General features: G+C 29.1%; 2 protein-coding genes across 2 annotated transcripts; one reads left to right on the top strand and one right to left on the bottom strand.

Annotated features, from left to right (window-relative positions):
• The first annotated feature begins 598 nt into the window (after positions 1 to 598).
• On the top strand, positions 599 to 2,652 carry OCT59_018211 (uncharacterized protein). Its single transcript, XM_066148609.1, has 4 exons — positions 599 to 666; positions 791 to 809; positions 904 to 1,046; positions 1,168 to 2,652. The coding sequence occupies exons 3-4, from the start codon at positions 912 to 914 to the stop codon at positions 2,341 to 2,343; spliced, it is 1,311 nt and encodes a 436-aa protein (XP_066004521.1). The 5' UTR covers positions 599 to 666; positions 791 to 809; positions 904 to 911; the 3' UTR covers positions 2,344 to 2,652.
• Positions 2,653 to 6,597: 3,945 nt separating this feature from the next.
• On the bottom strand, positions 6,598 to 11,481 carry OCT59_018210 (uncharacterized protein; the record flags this gene model as incomplete). The annotated part of the gene is made up of 12 exons (XM_025322766.2): positions 6,598 to 8,434; positions 8,512 to 8,669; positions 8,752 to 8,930; positions 9,007 to 9,177; positions 9,265 to 9,674; positions 9,740 to 10,053; positions 10,124 to 10,272; positions 10,363 to 10,459; positions 10,532 to 10,745; positions 10,812 to 10,893; positions 10,975 to 11,077; positions 11,377 to 11,481. 12 exons carry the CDS (start codon positions 11,479 to 11,481, stop codon positions 7,207 to 7,209), a joined length of 3,210 nt encoding a protein of 1,069 aa, XP_025165492.1. The 3' UTR covers positions 6,598 to 7,206.
• Positions 11,482 to 15,308: the final 3,827 nt, after the last annotated feature.

Genomic DNA, 15,308 nt, shown 5'->3' with positions numbered 1-15,308 from the left:
CTTCTATATAGTAAATATTGAAAAAAGAAAATTGATTTTTACTTTAAAAATATTTGTTAATTTTTTTATTTATAATAGTAATATTTTTAAATTTTTTTGTTTTTTATTTTTATTTGTAATAAATAATAAAACTCATTTATATGTTAAATTATGAAAATTATTATATATATATTATTTTAAAAACAAAGTTACCAGATTATTTCTTTAAATTTCTATTTTTTTAAAGTATAACAAATTTTTTACCTTTAATATTGTACTAATTTTGTCATATAAAAAAACTTAATAAAGTAATTTATATTAAATATTACCAGTGGTAAATTTAATACCAGTATTTATTAAATTTTTAATTCTGGCCAAGAGTATATCATAATGCTAGTATGGTAACTATTACTAATAGTATTTTATTTTCATAATATAAGTATTATATTATATAATTTATTGAATTTTTTTCTAATAAAAACTGCTAGTATATCTAGTATATGATAACTACTGGTTAACATATGTATAATATTATTACTGGGAATATAAATATCATCGATTTCTTTGTGAAACTGTGGCTGATTCAAGTTGATCACACTTTGTTGAAAAACGGAATCGTATATTATTAAATCTCCAAATCTTTTGCTGCAGTTTTTAAGCAAAGCCGCTAAAAAAAAGGATAAAAAGGTACACATAAGATTTTTTTGAAAGATTATTACATAATGTGGTGTTTTTAGGTTTTTGTACACGAACCTTTTTCTGTTTTCGTATGCAATTTTTATTCAATATCCTTTTTATTGTATATATATAGGATATTCGATTGTACTTTGGTTGGTCGTTTCTTTTGTTTCTCTTTTTCTGTTTCTTTTAACGCTTATTTGGATCTCATTGACTCCGCTCCGTGCGGTCAAACTTATTGAAAAGATTGCAGCATGGAGCGGGATACGAACGCTTTATATGTTACTTTGGGGGTACAAAAAAGCTCTACCGAAGAAGAGATTAAGAAAGCATATCGACGTTTGGCATTAAGATTTCATCCTGACAAGAACCCAAATGCTGCTGATCAGGTATAATGTTTTTTAAGAACTTTCCTAACATGTTAAAAAAAGGATTCATATGATTTTCATTAATTGTCTGGTATTTCAATTCTTTGAAAATCAATTTTTAAACCAATTTAATTTAAAAAAGTTTAAGGCAATTACACATGCATACGAAATACTTAGCGATCCTAAGAAGCGATCAGTATATGATAAATATGGGGAAATGGGAGTAAATATGATGGATTCGGTAGCCGGATTTTTATTTGATCCAGATATCGAAGGACCACTTTGCTTTTTTTTCACTGTCATTTCAATTTCGATCATTCTCTTGATCTTGTTCTTTACTTTTTTATCGATAAGAGTAGATGGAAAAGTATCATGGAGCCTGGGAGTTGTGTTTATACCAATATGGATCGTAGATCTTGTGGCATTTTGTGTTTTGGTGGCACAAACAAAGAAAGAACCGACTGATGATGAAAATGATGAGGAAGAATTTGAAGTTGATGATCCTGGAATCAGGGAACAAGCGAGAGAGAAAAGAAGACAACAACAAAGAAGATTACATCGTATTAGAAATTTTTTGGCGATTGCATATGTATTATTGGTCTTTACATTTCAAATATTAATTGTTCTTCGAGCCGATCGGGTTATAATTTGGAATGCAGCTATCGTATTTATTCCATATTTTATTATTGAAACTATTAATATGTATCCAAATATCATAGAGTATATTGTCATACTCAAAACTTCTAGGATATATGATGATAACGGCAGTCCTTCCTTAAAGCTCAAGATTAAAATGTTCTTTGAGACCTTTTGGTGGCTTTTAATTAGAGTAGCTTTAGCAATCTTGATCGTTCTTAGGATTGATGAAGTTATTACTGTTAGCTGGGGAATTGTTTTCTTTCCATTATACTTAATTGGACTTCGTTATGCTCTTTGGATCTTATGGCAATGGTTAGCATTAAGAAAAGCCGAATCATTGCAAAATAGATTAAAAGTCGATGTCATAGTTTCAGCTATTGCATTTGGCATAGTTGGAACTTTATCTTATACTCTAATAGGATTATTAGCAAGCAGGCTTGATGGAAATAATAGAATTAAATTATCCTCTATTTTAATTCCTGTATTTATTGTCTTATCACTTTTATTTTGTTGTACAGGTTGTTGTTTACCTCTTGTTTTCTTGAATTGGGGGGGAATTGGGGATGATTTAGAAGGTAGTGCTGAAACTTCATTGATATCACCTGATAAAAGAATAACTTATCCTACTATAGCTGGTCCAAGTTCCTCACTTGCAAGAAACAGCAATGATACAGTATAATAATTCATCAAAGAAATTAGTATATATCTGATGATCATCTTATAATTATAGAAAATTATGACTGTAATATATGAAATATATGACAAATTGGCCAATTTTACTTGGCAAATGAAAAATTTATATGTAATATATATATTTTATATATATATTAAACATATATGATATTTATAATACCTTATTACTATTAAAATTTTTTTAAAACTGTATAATAGACTTTTACTATTTAGTCATATTGTATTTAAAAAAAACTTAATTAAAATAATTTATTAATAAAAAAAATTTTTGTATTAAATCTATATTTTTTAAAAATATTTTAAAAAAGTAAATATAAAGAAAATAGCTTTTTATAACTAATTATTACTTATTTTTTTTTTAAAGATATTTGTATAAAAGAATCCTTAAATAATTTTTTAATAATACTTTTTTTTTCCTAGTTATTGATAAATAAATAAAAATAAAAAAAATATTTTTTTTTTAATTGCAGTATATTTGATAGTTTATTAAAATTCAAAAAATTAAATTATATATAGTAAAATGATAAATTCTATCTATTCTAATATTATTAATTATTATTATAATATAAGATTATTCCATATATGCACTGTTTAAAGTTGCTTGGCAAAAATAAAAAGACCTTGCCAAAATGGTAAAAATAATTTTGACATTTTAATATGATGAAATGACAAAATTATTCTATTATTAAAATTGATCAAAATGCAAATGATAAAATAGAAAAATAATTTTAACAATTTTAACATAATGAAATTCACTAATTTTGACAAGCAACTTTAGTACTGTCATTAATATAATATTTTAATATAATATATTATAAAAAAAATTAATAAATATACAGTTAATTCTTCATAAATACATCTTTTATAAATGAATCCTTTTATTATATATATTTTCATTAAATATATCCTTTGGTTTAATTCAAACTTATAATAAAAAAAAATCACAAAGTTAATACTATTTATTATTATAATTTATAAATTCATTATTCAATATAATTTTATCAAATATATATTTTTTCTAAATATATATAGTTTCAAAGAAATGTATTTATAAAAAGTTGACTGAATTTTAAATTAAATATATAATAAATAAATTTTATTTATTTTGCAAATTAATTAAAAAAAACATTACTAAATTTTATTATAAGTAATTTTTATTATACTAGTATAGTCAACTCCCTCTATAGTTATTCCCGTTATAGTCACATTCTACTATATAGTCACACCAGTTGAATGTTCAAAATACTTTATTATTAAAATCTATCCTATATAGTCACAATCTATCTATAGTCACTATCATGCCTATCCTCAAAAATCTTATATTAAAAAGAACCATTTATAATCACAGTTATATAAAAAATAAAAAATATTAAATAACTTGGCATCCAATAATTGTATAAAGATATACCATAGCTTGTTAGAATTGACTCACTGAGATAAATCGAATGGTGGTAGTTTTATTCTTTATGATTACTGGCTGATGAGTTATTCAACAAAATGTTAAACATTAGCATTATAATATTTTTTAATTTACGTTTACTGTGCCATTTAACATTTTGCTAAATTTCTTGGTACATAGTGATTATAAAAAGACGATTAATAGCTCGTTGGAATCGCCTCATCATAACAAATCAAATGGTGATAAGCTCACTTCTCTGTGATCAATATTGACGGAGTTATTACTTAAAAACCATTTAATATTTTTTAATTTCAGAAATTGATTTAGTGATTGAATTTCGATGTATTTTATACCATTAGATTCGTCTCATCAAGACAAATCGAATGGTAGTATAATCGTCTCTTTAGGATCAATATTGACAGAGTTATTACACAAAAACCATTAATATTTTTTAATTTCAGAAATTAATCTAGTGGTTGGATTTTGATATATTTTATACCATTAGAACTGTCTCATCAAGACGAATCGAATGGTGGTAAGATCATCTCTCTACGATTATTATTGGTGGAGTTATGATACAATAAAGTTTTAAGTATAATTTTGGCTAAAATTATGTTAATTTTGGCCAGAATTATGATATACAAATATAAGAAATTTTTTATATAGTCACATCTCTTTATAATCACCAAATATGGACTGTCCCAAATGTGTGACTATAAAGAAAGTTGACTAATAATAAAATTATTTTTTTACAATTAATATTTGTAGTATTATGATATAATAAAATTTTCAAGTATAATTTTAATTAAATCAAAATTCATTATAAGAGTTGGTTGTAAGGTTGCTTGCCGAAACTAGGGAGTTTCGGCATGCCGAAACTGCCAAAACTGCCAAAACTAGGTTTCGGCAAGCAACTGAAAATGCCGAAATGCTGAAACTGCCGAAACTGCTGAAACTGTTTCGGCGTTTTAGCGCAGTATATCATATGATATACATATAGTTTTGGCATTTCTTAATTCAGTTAAGCTTCGATCAGTTTTTTAACTGATCATTGATAATCTAAAACGGGTTTTTAAACCGTTATCGTTATTTTTTTTTTAAAAAAAACTTTTTTAACGTTAAAAAGATAATTTAACGTTGAATTTTATGATCGCCCGCCCACCCTTTATTTTAACGTTAGTATATTTTACTAACGTTAATTTTTTTTAATTTTTTCTTGAATTGTATTAAAGAAACGTACAAACGTTTCTATTTTCTTGTTTTTTAGGATACCGGACTCCTAGGAACTTGAAAGAACCCGGACTTTGGTAAGTATATGGGGTACTGTGTTTAAATTGTGTTAAAGAAACGTACTAACGTTTCTTTTTCTGTTTTTTTAGGTTACCGGACTCCAGGAACTTGGAAGAACCGGTCTTTGGTAAGTATATGGGGTACTGTGTTTAATTGTGTTAAAGAAACGTACTAACGTTTCTTTTTTCTGTTTTTTTTAGGATACCGGACTCCGGAACTTGGAAGAACCGGTCTTCGGTAAGTATATGGGGTACTGTGTTTAATTGTGTTAAAGAAACGTACTAACGTTTCTTTTTTCTGTTTTTTTAGGTTACTGGACTCCTAGGAACTTGGAAGAACCGGTCTTTGGTAAGTATATGGGGTACTGTGTTTAATTGTGTTAAAGAAACGTACTAACGTTTCTTTTTTCTGTTTTTTTTAGTTTACCGGACTCCTAGGAACTTGGAAGAACAGATCTTTGGTAAGTATATGGGGGTACTGTGTTTAATTGTGTTAAAGAAACGTACTTAACGTTTCTTTTTTCTGTTTTTTTTTAAGATACCGGACTCGGAGGCTTGGAAAAGAACCGGTCTTCGGTAAGTATATGGGGTACTGTGTTTAATTGTGTTAAAGAAACGTACTAATGTTTCTTTTTTCTGTTTTTTTAGGTTACCGGACTCCTAGGAACTTGAAGAACCCGAACTTGGGATACTTGGTATGTAAGGCTTAAGGAAGGGGGAAGGAATCTTTTTTTTAATATATTGAAGAAACGTTATAACGTTCCTTCTATTTTTTTTGTTTTTTTTTACCAAACTTTTTTATATGGAAAGTTTTATTTAATTGCTTCGAAGAAACGAGTGTGTTTCTTATAGTATACCATTGTTTATAAAAATTGGTTTATTACAATAAAATAAATAATATAATAAAATATTTAATTACGTATATATATATTGGAATTAAATTAATGAAAAAAAGTTATTATAGAATGCCGAAATTATGCCAAAACTATATTAAGATGTTAGTATTAGCTATGCCGAAACTATGCCGAAACTTGCAAATAGTTTCGGCAGTTTCGGCATTTCGGCAGGTTTCGGCGTTTCAGCGTTTCGGCAGTTTTGGCACTAATAAAAGAGTTTTGGCTTTCGGCACCAGGCCAAATGAGTTTCGGCAGGCAACCTTAGTTGGTTGTATTGCATATTTCTATTTTTACTATATATTTTAAAAATTTAGAATTTCAGTATGAGAAATTCTATTTGTCATCTTATTTGTTATATCTCATAATTTCAGTTAAATTTTATAATTTTGGCCAAATTTTCCTTTTTTTAGTATTTGAATAATATTACATAATTTAAAAAAGCAATTTGTTTTTTATAAAGCATTTACACAATATTCCAAAAAAGAACATTTTTATATCAATCATTTAATTCTGGCCAAATTAAAAAATCATATAATACTGCCAATAATTACCACCAGCAATAGCCTTTTAACTTTTGATATTTACAAAAAAATCAAATTAACCATTTTAATAGCAATAATTCTTCAATTTAAAGATATTAAAATTTCAGCTAATATAGAGTAAAATAGTAGCAGATAAAAACTTTTCTGAATTACTTTATTTTATATATAGTGGGATTTACTATTTGTTATTCTAAATATATTACTGCTAATTTGTCAAATCAAATATTTTAATATTAATTACAATATTATTACATTATTGTTAAACCAATTTATTATATAAAGTATTTAAAAAGTATATTTTGATCAAGAAAAAAATTTCATAATTTATAATAAATTTTCATAGGATTAAAAAAAAGTTAACTACCGTTACTTTTGCTGGGGTCTGTATGTGCTATGAATTATTTTTTGAATGATAGATGTAATTGTTTCAGATTTTGCCATGAATCTAATAAATAAATGTTATGAATAAAGTAAATATATTTATAAAGGAGGAGAATATTACAATCATTGAGCTATATATCTATATTATTAAACCGACATAAAATTAAAATTATTTCTAATTAAAAGTTAAAGAGATTTGGTACTTGTTCGCTACTGGTATGAAATATTACCAATATCCAGGCTACACGACGAGGACGTCAGTACCAATCGCAGCCCCCAAAAAAATGACTGTTGGATACAAAAAAAAAAAGAAAATAAGAATTTTTTTTTCAATAAATTATCTTATTCTTTCTTTGTCTTATCGTTTTCTTCGCCATTATCATCATCATTTTCTTCAGATTTTAATTTCTTAATGGCAGTCCTCAGCGCCCGGCTATCAGTTTTTCTTGGGCGAATTACCTTGTCCTTTTTTTTGTCTTTGTTTACTTTTGTGGACGATATAACAGGAATTATTGCATTATTACTCCGTGGAAATATTTGCTCAATCCTCATTGAGTCAGCGAGACCATAATTTATCGTTTGCGGACTAGTTATACGAGGAGCAAAATTTTCTTTATTTTTTCCATTGTCTTTCAGAAAGCATCTGTCGCAAACTTGATTGATAACCACCAAGTTGGCATCAATTTCTTCCTTTTCTGTTGTAACGTTTGATGATTCCATACCAATAGAAGCTGACACCGGAGCGACAAGTTTGTAGGAATTAGCTAAATTCACAGGGACGGCGATTTGTGAAGTTTCACCACTCAATGAGCTCAAAAATGCAACATTATAAGAGAAAACATTTGCTGATATTGATTTGGACATTGATACAGTAGTTCTGTTGGATGAAGACACAACTTTTTTTTGTTTTCTCCGTTCGTCATAACTCATACGAAATCCTCCTGAATTGATGGAAGATGAAAAAGTTTCGTAGCCCAAATGACCAAAGCTCAGAAAATTTGGAACCGCTTCGTGACTAGAATATGAAGGTATCAAGGTTGAGCTAGCGTTCAACGTAAAATTTAAATTTGGTAAGAAATCGACAGTAGAAGGTGAATTATTTTGTAATTGCCCGTATTGAGAAAATAGTACATTGTTTTGAAGGAATTTGACACCAAAAGAGGTTGTATTAGCCTGAGAAAACTCCTCACTAGAGTTGCTAGCTGTATCGGAAAAACTTGAATTATTTTGCGAAAATTCAACATTAGAAGAAGATGCATTGTTCTGCGAGGATGATGTATCTAAAGTAAATTGAAAATCTTCGTTAAATGAGGAACTATCTTCGGAAGAGGATGTTTCTTTCGTTGATGTTAAAAAATCGTTGTCAAGCAATGATTCACTTGTTGAAGTGCTAGAACTGGCGGACAATGATTCTTCATTTAACCCTAATGGAGATTCTGTCGCCTGAGTGCTCGTACTTTCGGCAACATTATCGTCTTCGTCATCGGAAGTGTTAAAATAATTTTCTTCGTCAATGTCCATGTAATCAGTTTCCCATCCATAATTACCGGATCTACGAGAAGTAGTTTGGCTAGTTGAAAAAAAAGGAGGAATGGTAATCATAAGTTAAAGCTCATTCATAAATGTTAGAGATGTCATAAAATTTACCTCAAAGCAGATACTGCTTGTTGTATAGATGGTTGAATTACTTCACTATTCTGCTCGTAACGAAGTTTGAATTGATTAAAACAATTGACATATTTAATTGTTGAGAGCTTGTCCCTGTATTTTTCCCAAATATGATTTACAAGAAACTTAATATTTTCCTATTAATTAGCAAAAAAACTCTCGTTAAATCGCTACAACAATTAACTATTTAAGTATAAAAGGTTAAGGAAGTTGAATTACCTTTCGAATGAATTCAAAAAATTCAAGACAGGCCGAGTTAACAAGATTATCCCTTCCCTTCGTAGCTAATAAGGCGCGAACTATATGACCATATATATCTTTCTCTTTACTAATAAAATGCCGATAGATGATTTCATAATCTTTCGTTCCTATACAAGCACGAATAAATCTCAATGCAGCTAAAAGATTAAGATTAGTATTGAAAATAAAAATCTTTTTTGATGAATAATTAATCGATAAATTAATATTATTTACCAAGTTTAACTGTTCCTTCACGACATCGAAGCAATTCGACTACTTTTAAACTTATCTTACTTGAAAGTAAGAAATATTTGCTTCGGTAGGTATGCTGCTTGATGAGGAACGATAAAAGTTCACAAATATGAAATGCTAAAGTAGCCTTATCATATGATAACCATGGAATTTCTGTTACAGTGTAAAATTTAAATCAATCATCTCAATCATCTCGTCATCTGACAAAATTTATACCGAAAGAGCCAAAGTAATATTTACCCTCATCATCTGCAATTTCTGGGAATTCCATTATTGGTTTAACCAATTTCTTAATAAGATGTTCATAGAAAAAAGTAATAAATTCCTCATTGTCCTTTTTGGCCTGCGGGTCTTCAGTAGTAGTTGTGCCAACTTCGGTTTGATCGGCACTCAAATCCAATAGCATTCGGATAGCTTCGGCGTATTGTCCTTTGGTAAAACAGTCCCTGTCTTTTAATAGACGGTTGATAATGGTTTCAGCCAAAGTCTTCTGTTTATGTTCTGCCTGAACTACGTTGTAAGTTCTAACAAGACTTGCGTCGGTCTCAAGAATATTTGCCAATATATCTCCACCAGCCGCTTTAATGGTTGCATGGTTATTACTCAATGAAAAGTCGAAAACACGTAATGCTCCATTACGAACCAGTGCTCTATAATTGAATTGTGGTTATAATATGCGATACTAATTTAAGAGCTAACAAATACTTATACTTGCTTATGCAAATCTCTTCTATGTGGTAAATGTATGTTCTTTGCTATAATGCAAAGTTGTGACGTGAATAATACGACGTCACGTTTTCGTTCCGACGATTCCTCTTCGCGTTCTAAAATTTGGAAAAGTTCATCTAGGAACTTCTCATCTTGTGTAAAGTGCTTGCAGATTTCAACATGATTAATGAAAATTAACGATGCAAGCACCGAATTCGTGGGATCGTCCATCATTCTGGCAAATACAGCGTCCTTGAGGTATTGTAGGCGAAATGTTTCGTGAATTTTTGCCTTGATTGTCTTGTTAGATATCTTTACGATCTATTAGTTAAAAATTAAGTCAATATCAAAATTAATTTTTTAAAAATGGCTAAATCATAAACTATACTACTTCTTTGAACTTTGAATTTTTGGTCAAAAACTCCCGATGATTAGCCTTATGTTTTGGGAAGTCTGGGTCATATTCTAGACATCCTACAACATCAAGAATGACATCGTCACGAAGTACGTATCGGATGATATCATTATCTTGCAACATTACTAATAATTAAGAAAAAACAAGAATAAGATAAAATATGTATTGATGATATTATTGATATTATTCAAACAATAAATGTAAATACTACTTACTGAAACCTTTCATGATATTACATAATCTGTAAAGATCTTGCACCTGCTCAAGATCTTCACAAGTTTTAAGCAATGGCAGAAGCCTAGCTATGTACTCCTATGATAAATTATATAAGAAAAATCTTCGATTACGCCAAAAATAAACTCAAATAAAAGATTAAATATATACCTGCGAGACATGTGATGCAAGTTTTTCTCGTTCGTAAATTGAGCGGGTGGCCTTTTTGACTACTCGTTCAATCTCTGGTAAATTTGCTAGAGTTGGTTCCGGGAGTACAACAGCCATGCCTCGTGGCTCTCTCTCTGGAAGAGGGGAGGAAGCTCTTCGCTTTCCCTTCGCTTTTTCTGACGTCATATTGGATTGTATATCATTCACAAAGGTGCTAAAAATAATTTAGACAAGTATTGTTAAGAAAGAATTATTAAAATGAGATAACATTTATAATTACCATATCTCCGTGCAACCTTCCGCTTCCTGAAAGCTCAAGGCTAAATCTGAGCCATTCGGTTCAGTCCAGACAATCAATGTGTCTATTATATATTATATATTATTAAAGATCAATAAAAACTTACGAACAAAACAAGCCAAAAAAAAAAAATTCTTATTCATACCCTGTTGTTTTTGATAGTCTATATCTCGTAAAACACGAGATTCTAACAAAATAGATGATGAGTCTTCTTCCGATCGGACAATTATAAGAGCATCGTCCTTTGCCTATGTTATTAAAACGAAATTAACAAAGCTCTTATTTCACGTATAAATCCTCGTATAAGCTATATGAAGTTTATAATGTAATTTCTTCGATACAAAATTGATTAATATTTTTACGTTTATGCTTATTCAATGACATTTTATTAGGTTATTTGCTTTGATCAAGCAGGAGGAATGTCCCAACTCTTAAGATGAGCTCAAATAACAAAATCTTAAAAGCAGTAATGACAATTTATTTATATATTGCTTTTTGTTAACATTGGTAGTTGAAATCGTTCGTTGAAAGATAAAATAAAACTTACTCTGTTGCGCAAACATGAGCAAATCCCGGTCCCTTTGTCCACCCATTCGCTATCCTTGTTAAGTTGGTAAACCTTTACACGACGTGATTTAAATGCTGTTTCCATGTTGGTAGATAGTATAAGTTTTTGAAATGATATTGGTTATAGATAAGATTATAAGCGTAAAGTTTGCAACGCGTTGCTGATATTGAAAGGAAAAAAAAGTTATTTAAACGTTAGGAAAACTCAAAACGGTGAGAAGTTCCTTATAAGTAATATTTTACATGGGTTTCTTTTTTTTTTTCAAAAAATTACCTCTGGAGCGAAAATTCGAGAGTCAAGGAATGACATGAATTTGTACGTCTGTTTATTTCGAGTCAAAACTTTTCCCCGGTTTTATGCATTCGCTGTACCGATAAAAAATCCGCCCTTTTTTGATATAGGTTTCTTGTCAAAATTGCTATAATTGACGACATAATTAATACATTATAATAGTAGAAAGATATTTGCCATGCCATGCCGTAACGTTCTAACATTTTTTGCTCAAAATATACAATAACTTTATCAGATAAAATATTCAAATATACACTTTCCAGTTTATTATTGCCTATTTATTTATCAATCATGGAGCGTTTTGTAGTACTATATAAATCTGTTAACTATGTATTTTTCTAAAAAAATTTCTAATTCTTTTTTATATATAATCAATATTACTTTTAGTAAATATATTATAAAAATTTTAATAAATTTACCAATTTTTCAGTTATCTTTTAATTTATTTTTACCATTATTTAATTTATTTAAATAAAACTTAAAAAACAAATATACTGTATTAATATATTATTAAAATGCCTTTAATTCTAAAAAAATATATTATTAGAAAAAAAGTAAAATTATCTGTTATATATATGAATTTGAAATTAAAATAATTAATATAGTAGTAATTTAAATTATTCCAAAGTTAAATAATTAAAATACATTATATTTACATGTGTTCAAATCTCACAAAATTTGTAAAAAAGAAATTTTTAATATACAAATTTTTTTAACATATATATTTTTACCTGCTTTGCAAGTTTATTTAGAGTAATAAAAATAGATTTAAATATTATTTGGATTTATTTGACAATTTTTTTTTCAGATTTTTTTTATTAAATTATATGGAAATAATAATTTTACACAGGAATATTGCAATATATTATTAAATAAATGCAATGCAAACTTTATGTACCTATTATAAAATCTTTACTTATAAAATTAAAAAGAGTTTAGAATACTAATTACATATAATATCAATAATATAGAAGGTAAATTTTAAATCCTTAAATGATTACTATAAAATAAAGTATAGCTGGACCAACTTGTTTGGAAATTTTATTTTGTAATAGTTTGATAACTTTTTTTAAAAAAAATAAAAAAAAATAATTACTATATAAAAAAAAAAAGTAAGATTTAAATATTATATATAAAAGTGAAATTGAAATTTATTTTTTTTATTTAATACAGTTAATACAGTCAACTCCCTCTATAGTCACTTCCGTTATAGTCACATTTTACTATATAGTCACACCAGTTGAATGTTCAAAACACTTTATTATTAAAATCTATCCTATATAGTCGCAATCTATCTATAGTCACTATCACACCTATCCTCAAAAATCTTATATTAAAAAGAACCGTTTATAATCACAGTTATATAAAAAATATATTAAATAACTTGGCATCTAATAATCGTACAAAGATGTACCATAGCTTGTTAGAATCGTCTCACTGAAATGAATCGAATGGTGGTAGTTTTATCCTTTTACGATCACTGGCTGATGAGTTATTCAACAAAATGTTAAGCATTGGCATTATTATATTCCTTGATTTACATTTACTGCGCCATTTAACATTTTGCTAAATATCTCGGTACCTAGTGATTGTAAAAAGACGATTAATAGCTCGTTGGAATCGCCTCATCAAGACGAATCGAATGGTGGTAAGCTCATCTCTCTGTGATCAATATTGACGGAGTTATTACTTAAAAACCATTTAATATTTTTTAATTTCAGAAATTGATCTAGTGATTGGATTTCGATGTACTTTATACCATTAGATTCGTCACATCAAGACGAATCGAATGGTAGTAAGATCGTCTCTCTAGGATCAATATTGGCAGAGTTATTATACAAAAGCCATTAATGTTTTTTTAATTTTGGAAATTAATCTAGTGATTGGATTTCGATGTACAGTCAACTCCCTCTATAGTCACTCCCGTTATAGTCACATTCTACTATATAGTCACACCAGTTGAATGTTCAAAACACATTATTATTAAAATCTATCCTATATAGTCACAATCTATCTATAGTCACTATCACACCTATCCTCAAAAATCTTATATTAAAAAAAACCGTTTATAATCACAGTTATATAAAGAATATATTAAATAACTTGGCATCTAATGATCGTACAAAGATGTATCATAGCTTGTTAGAATCCTCTCACTGAGACAAATCGAATGGTGGTAGTTTTATTCTTTTCCGATCACTGGCTGACGAGTTATTCAACAAAATGTTAAATATCGGCATTATAATATTTCTTGATTTACGTTTACTGCGCCATTTAACATTTTGCTAGATTTCTCGGTACCTAGTGATTGTAAAAAGACGATTTATAGCTCGTTGGAATCGCCTCATCGAGACGAATCGAATGGTGGTAAGCTCATCTCTCTGTGATCAATATTAACGGAGTTATTACTTAAAAACCATTTAATATTTTTTAATTTCGGAAATTGATCTAGTGATTGGATTTCGATGTATCTTATACCATTAGATTCGTCTCATCAAGACGAATCGAATGGTAGTAAGATCGTCTTTCTAGGATCAATATTGGCAGAGGTATTAAACAAAAACCATTAATATTTTTTTAATTTCGGAAATTAATCTAGTGATTGGATTTCGACGTATTTTATACCATTAGAACCGTCTCATCAAGACGAATCGAATGGCGGTAAGATCATCTTTCTACGATTAATATTGACGAAGTTACGATACAATAAAGTTTTAAGTATAATTCTGGCTAAAATTATGTTAATTTTTGGCCGGAATTATGATATACAAATATAAGAAATTTTTTATATAGTCACATCTCTTTATAATCACCAAATACGAGGATCATCGCAACTCTTTCCTGAAATTTTGAAAATACTAATAAAATTTATTTTTTGAAATTTTCGTTCGAAAATTTCTAAGTGCTCGTTCACAATACTAATTTTTCCACAGTTGCTTTCCTCTTTACTGAGCTTTAAACTATGACTACACCTCCAGCTCCTTCTGTTATTAACCCGGATATTCCACCGCCACCGCGTCCTATTACTTCTACTCCCTCTGGAGACCGACCTTTGTCTCCCACGACTACCGCTGGCGCGCCTAACAAACGTTCACGCGTTGTCTCTAATGACGCCTACGAATGTTGATATAACTTCACCTTCTGCTTCGCTCCCAACCTTATTTCTACCGCTCCCTCAGGTCTTCCTATCAACAAAATCCAAGTGCTTACATCTCCTCAAAATACTACCACTCCTGTTGAAACTGTTGACGCTTCTATCCATGCTCCCTCTAACACCAGTGGTAAAGGCAAAGCTGTCGCCTTTGATGTCCCGAACGGCGACCATCTCCCGATGGTAATGCTGCCGCTATTAAATCTGCTCCTTCTCATTATTATGCTGCGGCATATTTACGCGACGCGCCCTGACGCGTTCACAACTAAATTCACCACCAATCGCTCCACGCGTGACGGCGTGGATTGTCACTCTCCCGCTATTCCTCTTATGGCGCCCGTGCACGCTGCGATGGATCAGGCGATAATAAAAAAATCCTTGTCTTCTTTAATGATCAACACGATTATACTGATTGTGTCAGTTCACCACGTGTTGATCTTCTCAATTTAGCCTTTATTCATTATTCCCC

The sequence above is a fragment of the Rhizophagus irregularis genome, chromosome 27 (genome assembly GCF_026210795.1).
Source record: "Rhizophagus irregularis chromosome 27, complete sequence".
In the NCBI taxonomy this organism is placed as follows: Eukaryota; Fungi; Glomeromycota; class Glomeromycetes; order Glomerales; family Glomeraceae; genus Rhizophagus; species Rhizophagus irregularis.
The sequence above is the reverse complement of the archived record's forward strand: the minus strand, read 5'-3'. Positions and strand labels throughout refer to the sequence as shown.